General features: G+C 34.1%; 1 protein-coding gene across 1 annotated transcript; it reads right to left on the bottom strand.

Annotated features, from left to right (window-relative positions):
- Positions 1 to 229: 229 nt before the first annotated feature.
- Positions 230 to 4,934, bottom strand: LOC131596457 (ruBisCO large subunit-binding protein subunit beta, chloroplastic-like). Its single transcript, XM_058869108.1, has 14 exons — positions 4,605 to 4,934; positions 4,386 to 4,511; positions 4,052 to 4,189; positions 3,851 to 3,946; positions 2,994 to 3,236; positions 2,665 to 2,899; positions 2,368 to 2,537; positions 1,976 to 2,053; positions 1,776 to 1,847; positions 1,593 to 1,697; positions 1,331 to 1,423; positions 1,164 to 1,256; positions 682 to 805; positions 230 to 452 (listed from the first exon to the last, which is right to left on the bottom strand). The coding sequence occupies exons 1-14, from the start codon at positions 4,794 to 4,796 to the stop codon at positions 439 to 441; spliced, it is 1,779 nt and encodes a 592-aa protein (XP_058725091.1). The 5' UTR covers positions 4,797 to 4,934; the 3' UTR covers positions 230 to 438.
- Between the last annotated feature and the right edge of the window lie 2,930 nt (positions 4,935 to 7,864).

Below are 7,864 nucleotides of genomic sequence, written 5' to 3'. Positions count from 1 at the left end.
TGTAGTCTAAGAGGTTGCCGCCAGTTCAGAGTCAACTTCTGGGCAAAAGAATAGCCAAATAACAGAAGGATTCCAAGTACTTTTTGATTTGGAAACATCAGATCCATCACCATTGAATAGAGAACTCAGTAAGCGTCACCAGGACATTGTAAAACAGTCTCGTCGCAATCAAAGGCATGTTCCAGGAACATTACAAAACAAATAAAAGTGAAATCTCCAGGGGAAGTGATTTGCAAAACCTTTTTCAATTATTAACTTCAGAAAAACAAAAATGTCACTCCGGCTGGTTCACTACACTACAGGCGTTGGTATTACATTTGTTGGACTTGTTACTACTCGTCGATTCCGTATTACATTGGAGGAAAATAGAGGAAACGATGTTGGTTACACTCCAATTTAGTGCCAGTAAACAATGTTTGTCACTTCAATTTAGTGCCTCTAAATTCCATACCCTGGGAGAAAAGAAAGTCAGAATCAGCCAACAACATTTTACACAAATGTATGTGAGATTCCCTATATTCGAAATCATATTTTGCACCTTGTAACTCAAGATTCTTAGTTGACAGTAGAGTCACAGAATAATATGAATAAATTAATGATATTTCATAATTGACATTGCATTAGAAACATCAAAAGAGCACAGCCTCAAAAATGGTTTGAACGAATGTTCAAACTACATACCTGAATTGTCCATGGGGTTGCCAGCTGGTACAGACTCGGGTTCCTTTATCTCAACAACAACACAGTCTGACATTAAGAAGGTTTTGGCAACAGAGGCCGCATGCTCCAGGCAACATCTGACAACCTGTGCAACAGTAGGATGCTTTAGTTTATCAAAGTTTCATATCAAGCACTGAAATCATATTGTCATTATCATTGTTATGGGGCATTTACACACAATACACTACAATTTCCCTAGACAATAAACTAAGAACCATATCATAATCCAGGTATTGTGCCTAATATACTTCCAGTTTGCAACAGTATGCATGATTTAAGAACTGTGTTTGGTACTCCAAGCTAAGTTAGCAACAGTATGCATGATTTAAGAACTGTATTTGGTGCTCTCCGAACTAAGTTGAATTTATTAGACTGGCTACTAGAGATGGTTGCAAATTTACATGCAGAATTAGAAACAATACAGTGACCAATCAATAAATCACCTTTGTTGGATCAATGATCCCTGCAGACATTAAATCTTCATATTTACCAGTGGCAGCATTATATCCAAATCTTGCATTTTCATTTGATAGAACCTATACAATACATAAGGTACATCAGCACAAGCACAGTGTGAGTAACAAGTTTCAAATTTAGCCGATGTATATACCTTCTCACTAACAACACTGCCATTTACACCAGCATTCTTTGCTATTAATTTCAAAGGGTAACTGAGAGCTCTTTTAACAATGTCGGCTCCAACCTGCACCACATTGTAGCAGTAAGGCCATAATCAAAGTCAGAAGATTAAGTAATAAATAGTGATGTCACTGAATAGAGCAAAACCAAGTCAGGAAAATTTTCCATATACGAAAAACTTAAGTTCTTTCAATATCAAACTTGAGTTCTTGAAATATCCAATAATGACTCACTTTTTCTTCATCATTTGCAAGGGTAGCCTTGATTGCATCCACCTTTGATGAAAGTCTGAGCAAAGTGCACCCACCACCAACTACAATACCCTCTTCAACAGCTGCCTGAAAGTCGATAAAGTATTAGCTTTTAGTACAGGAAAAATATTTACTTAATGAACATCTTGGGAAAGATAAAGTCACCTTTGTAGCATTAAGAGCGTCTTCGACTCTCAGTTTCTTTTCCTTGAGTTCGGTCTCAGTTTGTGCACCAACCTACACTCATAACAAAACTTGACTGTTTAACTCATAACAAAACTTGCACTATTTTATATGACTTGCAGAAATGTCAAACGCCAGCATATTATAAAATTTCAGTGGGGTGACGTAGGTGGGAACAATACCTGTATGACAGCCACGCCACCAGACAGTTTTGCAATCCTTTCACTCAGCTTCTCCTTTTCATAATCTTGTTCTGCAGCCTGTATAACATGTAAATATTTTGTTAGAGCCTAGTAACAATGTGAATCGCTCGTACTCTACTATATGTACAGACTCAACAGAGTTTCTCCTTACATACAACGACTCCTATGCATGTGTGCATACACACATTTGGTTAACTATATACTATCTACCTAATGCTATGTAAATCAAATATCAACCCGCCTAAACTCTTTCTCATTTGTTGAGTATATCATTAGTTACTCTTTGAGTACAAAGTCTCCAAAAAGCCTTGAACATACAATGCAAACAATTTTTTTAGGGGGTGTAGAGGTGAGGCAGAAGAGAGGGAAACCTCAATTTGGTTCTTAATTTGTGAAACTCTCTTGGTAACGGCTTCCTGGGTACTTCCATCACCAACAATTGTGGTTGTATCTTTGGTTAGAACCACCTTGGCAGCAGTTCCGAGAACCTCATTCCCAGCTTTGTCTAAAGTAAGGCCAACCTCCTCTCTGATAACAGTACCTGTAAGCGAATGGGGAAGATACATATTGTTACCAACAGCTGGACCAAAAAATAATAACACAAGGAGAACCGACACACTTCCAAATCTAAGAGAATAATCAGATATTAAATTTTTAAATTTACAAACCTCCGGTCAAGATGGCAATATCATCAAGGTACTGGCTCTTGCGTTCTCCAAATCCAGGAGCCTTAAGTGCTGCAATCTTCAGTGATCCTCTAAGTTTATTCACAACAAGAGTTGCTAAAGCTTCTTGTTCAATATCTTCCGCAATGATTAAAATAGGGAATCCATTTCTAATTGCATCCTCAAGAATGTTAATAAGATCCCTTGCATTGGTTATCTTTTTGTCAACTAACAACAACTGCACAACATACATACCATATAAAATTAAGTAAAGTCATAAGATGATGCCACAAATAATAGCAAGTTGCAGAAAAATAAAACAAATGTCGCACCTTGCAGTTTTCAAATTCAACAGTCATTTTCTCACTGTCAGTAACAAAGTAGGGGGAAATATATCCTCTATCGAATTGCATTCCCTCAACAACGTATAGACTGTTTTCAGCACTCTTTCCCTCCTCAAGTGTCACAACACCCTTTCTACCAACCTTGCTCAATGCTTCAGCAATCATGTTTCCTACTTCATGATTGTTCCCAGCACTGACAGCTGCCACATCAGCCAATTCACTATCTTCAACCTGCAATTCACACGACCACAACTCTTCTATGTCAATAAAAAAGATGATTGAAATAATCTATGGAGCACAGGCACCAAACAGTCTGACATAACATCATGTCTGACACAAATATAATAAAACATTTGCATTATTTATATAAGATCGAAATGGAGAATCAAAATATATGTGAGCATCTACATTGAGAAACATTTCTTCTTAAAAAAGTAAGAAACTATAAAACAAGATATCATAGTCTTTCATCCATTACCGAAAAGCTTAAAGTGATGTAATCAAATTTAATTTCTATAATCCCATCATTGATCATTATTGCTTCAACACATTTTAACCATGTACATGTGCGAGAGATGTGTACAAAAGGTGTTAACGTGTGGTGAAGCAAGGAAAAAAATCTTTCGGGACATTTATTGAAGTTGTCTAACACATAGTGTACGGTGTAGGAGGCGTCCAACACAAAGACGAGGCTAATTCCAAAGGTGTAAGTGTTTCATAGGAAATAATTGTTAAGCAATAAACAAATCAAAACACACAAAGAAATGGGAAGTTTAAGATACTCCTTGAAATAAACATAATTAAAGACACGGAAACACAAAAGAACCTGAAGAAAAATGCTTCACCTCTTTCGACATCAGTTTAAGTTCAGCTACAAGAGCTTTCGCTGTCTTCTCAATTCCACGTGTGATGAGCACGGGGTTTGCACCAGCTGCAACAACCTATCAAATTCCACTCAAAATGAGTTCCAAATTGTGCAACAATAAACAAACAAACCCAAGAAGTTACTATTTACTTATTCAGTCCACAACTCGTAACAATCCTACCTTGACACCTTCTGCAATAAGACCCTGGGCCAAAACAACAGAGGTAGTGGTTCCATCACCGGCCAAGTCATTCGTCTTAGCAGCTGCCTGTCTCACCAATTTAGCACCAATATTCTCAACCGGATCCTCCAACTCAACCTATTCAAGTCAAACAAAAACAAAACATCAAAACAAAGCATCAAAACAAACACCCAAGATAAATAATTCACCGAAAACAATAATTCAAGTAAAATCTTAGACCCTAACCTCATACAAATTACTATTAGTCTAATTCCAATATATAAAACAATGTCACAAAATTGAAAAGCAGGTTCAAGTTCAAGCATACACACACCTCTTTGGCAACAGTCACACCATCATTAACAATTTTGGGCGAACCATACTTGCTCTCAAGAACAACATTCCTTCCTTTAGGGCCAAGAGTAACACCAACCAAATCCGCAAGTTTGTTCACACCATTCTGCAAACAAAGCACGAACAAATTCATCAAAACACCAAAACATAATAATAAAAAAGCATAAAAAATTCTCCTTTTCGCGAGTAACTAACTAACCTGGAGCTTCCTGATAGCGGAGCCATCTTTGTTGAAATGCAATTCTTTAGCCATGGCGGAGACCTTAGGGTTCCGGTTCTTCCGGGTGAGAGCGACGGAGTTGGAAGCTTTTCTGCGGGCGGCATTAGAGGGGAATGAAGAAATTGAAGCGGAGGAAGAGAGGTTGCATGAGGAGAGGTTGCAGGATGCCATGGTTGAGGAAATGGGAGTGAATTTGGGAGGAAATGGAGGCTAGGGTTTAAGGAGGGTTGAGAGGATTGGGTTGGATAAGTTTTAGTTTGTAGTGAGAATGGAAGATGAAATTATGTTAAGGGTAGAGTTGTTGGTGATGGTTACAATGGTATAATCATTTCTAGCCTTTGATTTGATAAACTAGAGTATTCAAAGGTTGTGATGCATTCTTTTTTGGTACCAACTATAATAAATAAATATGTGAAACTTATCTTTGTTAACCATCTCTCAATTTTAACTTACCTTCCAAATTTTTCTCCTAACAACAACAACTAAAGCCAAGGCAATTCCTATCTCTCTTAAAACAAACAATAGTAAAAATTATCTAAGAAAATTAGTTCGGAGGAGTCTTGCACGGATATCATATCATAAACACCGATGTAAGTTCGAACCTGTAACACTTTATTTATTCATCTTTAAAGGTTGAATTCTTACCACTAGATTAATTGACCCAAAATATATATATATATATATATATATATATATATATATATATATATATATATATATATATATATATATATATATATATATATATATATATATAAAACTTAACTTCAACACAGTCTACCCCCAAAATCGAAGAAATCTCACCTCAATGTACATTCATGTTTACTTGACTTTGTATTTTACTTACATCATTACATATTTATGACTTTTATTCATCATTCTTAATTAATATAATATTTTTTTATTTTCTACATTAACATCCTAATAAACTGACAAGACCATTTAACTCAATAATATGGATAAATAATACCAATAAAATTTGTGTGTTCGAGTTGTAAATCTTTGAGTTGTACTAAACAAAAATGGCAGAGATCATTATAGTAATGGATTCAAAGATACTCATCAAATCTGTATCCATGTAATATATTATATTCTTAACTTAGTTCGTATTCCTTTTATTGTTACCTCTCACAATTATAATATATAAATGTCTTTTCATATATATATATATATATATATATATATATATATATATATATATATATATATATATATATATATATATATATATATATATATATATATATATATATATATATATATATATATATATATATATATATATATATATATATATATATATATATATATATATATATATATATATATATATATATATATATATATATATATATATATAAGTTTAAAGAATATGACATTTATCAAGCTAAGCTGAGTCAAAGACAATTTTTTGTTATTGTTTCATACGGTATGATAATCAATAAATCTCAAGGTCAATTCATAGATTACATATATTATATGTGGCACTTTCATGAGTTATTTTGATTGTGATTGTATATTATATTTTGTTGAGGTAATAATAAGTTTTTGTTATTGTTTAATATTATATGTTGTTGTGATTTAGTGAGATTGAGATTGTTTTTGTGTTGTTGAAAATATTATATATTATTGTTGTAATTGTTTCATTATTATATAGTTGTTGTATTGAGAATTTTAGTGTGTTGTTGTCAATGTTCTTGTTATGTTGTATTATGGGCATATATTGTTTTTTCATATTGTTGAAAAGTGACTTACTAAGTTGTTGTGTTGAGAATGTTGTTGTTGTGTTATTGTATTCTTGTATTGTTAAATGACTTTACAAGCATTTGATATAAATTTTAAAATGTATTATTGATCATAGTTGTGTTGGAGGTAATTTGAGGTTAACACGAGAGAACATTTTATACTTAGGACACTTCTTTGTGAGAGACACACTACATATTCATCAAAAACCTTAAGATGATAGGTATGTGGGTTCTCTCACTTATAAAGGGTTCAATCTTCTCATTTCTAATCAATGTGGGACTTCTTCCTCACACTTGATATTTAACAAGTTGGACGAAAGTTGATAGATTAAGTCTGGTGTATGAGAAATTGGTTATTGAATTTCTTGAATACGCGGAACAAAATCTTTCTGATAATAATGGAATCTTTTGTTACCCTTCTATTATATGCGGGAATATACAAAAATTAAAGAAATAAACAATTCATCACCTATGTTGTGATGGAATTTTGACAAGAATTTTTCTCCATGGGCTTTTTTTGTTTCTTTTCAAAGACAACTTTAATGTGTTGTTGTCTTCTAAAAACTTCCTTCCTGGTTAAGGGTTTTGGAGCGATAACATACTCATGCTCTCCATTAAAAGCCTTGCGCAATCTACGATACGGATGATTAGGTCTTAGAAATCTTCGATGCCCAAGCTAAACTGTCTTTTTTTCTTTTGGTAATTGGTGGTGACATGTATCAACTTCACATATAGGACACGTTTTATGACCCTTAACATTGTACCCAGATAAATTATTGTATGCCGGAAAGTCATTGATTGTGCAAAATAACATGGCACGCAACTTAAAGTTATCACCTATATAGGCATCATCAACATCAACACCTTCCTCCCACAAAAGTCTTAAATCTTCAATCAATGGCAATAAATAAACATATATGTCGTTCCCTAGTTGTTTTGGTCCCGAAATCATCATCGATAGCATCATATACTTGCGCTTCATGCACAACCAGGGAGATAGGTTGTAAATTAATAGAAGAACAAGCCATGACGTATGGTTAGTACTCAAATTACTAAAAAAGTTCATTCCATCGGTGACAAGTCCAAGCCTAAGGTTCCTCGGTTCATTAGCAAACTCTAGAAACAAGGAATAAATTTTCTTCCATTGCAATGAATCAGCTACATGGCGAATTTTTCCATCACAAACTCTTTCATCTGCATGCCATCTAGTATTTTTTGCATCAGTAACATTAGCAAACAATATCTTGAACCTTGGAATTATCGGTAGGTACCACATCACCTTGATAAGAACACACTTGTTAGTTGCACATCATCGTCATCAACACCATTGTCCTTTTGTTTGTAGCACGACACCCCATACCTCGGGCATTCGTTCAAGTTTTCAAACTTTTTCGTACATAAGATGCAATCATTATGACAAGCATGTATTTTGACATAGTCCAAACCCGTTGGACATAATATCTTTAGAGAGCATTTCTTTCAACAATTTAAGCA

Source organism: Vicia villosa, linkage group LG4, assembly GCF_029867415.1.
Source record: "Vicia villosa cultivar HV-30 ecotype Madison, WI linkage group LG4, Vvil1.0, whole genome shotgun sequence".
Classification (NCBI taxonomy): domain Eukaryota; kingdom Viridiplantae; phylum Streptophyta; class Magnoliopsida; order Fabales; family Fabaceae; genus Vicia; species Vicia villosa.
This window is presented reverse-complemented; position numbering and strand designations above follow the sequence as displayed.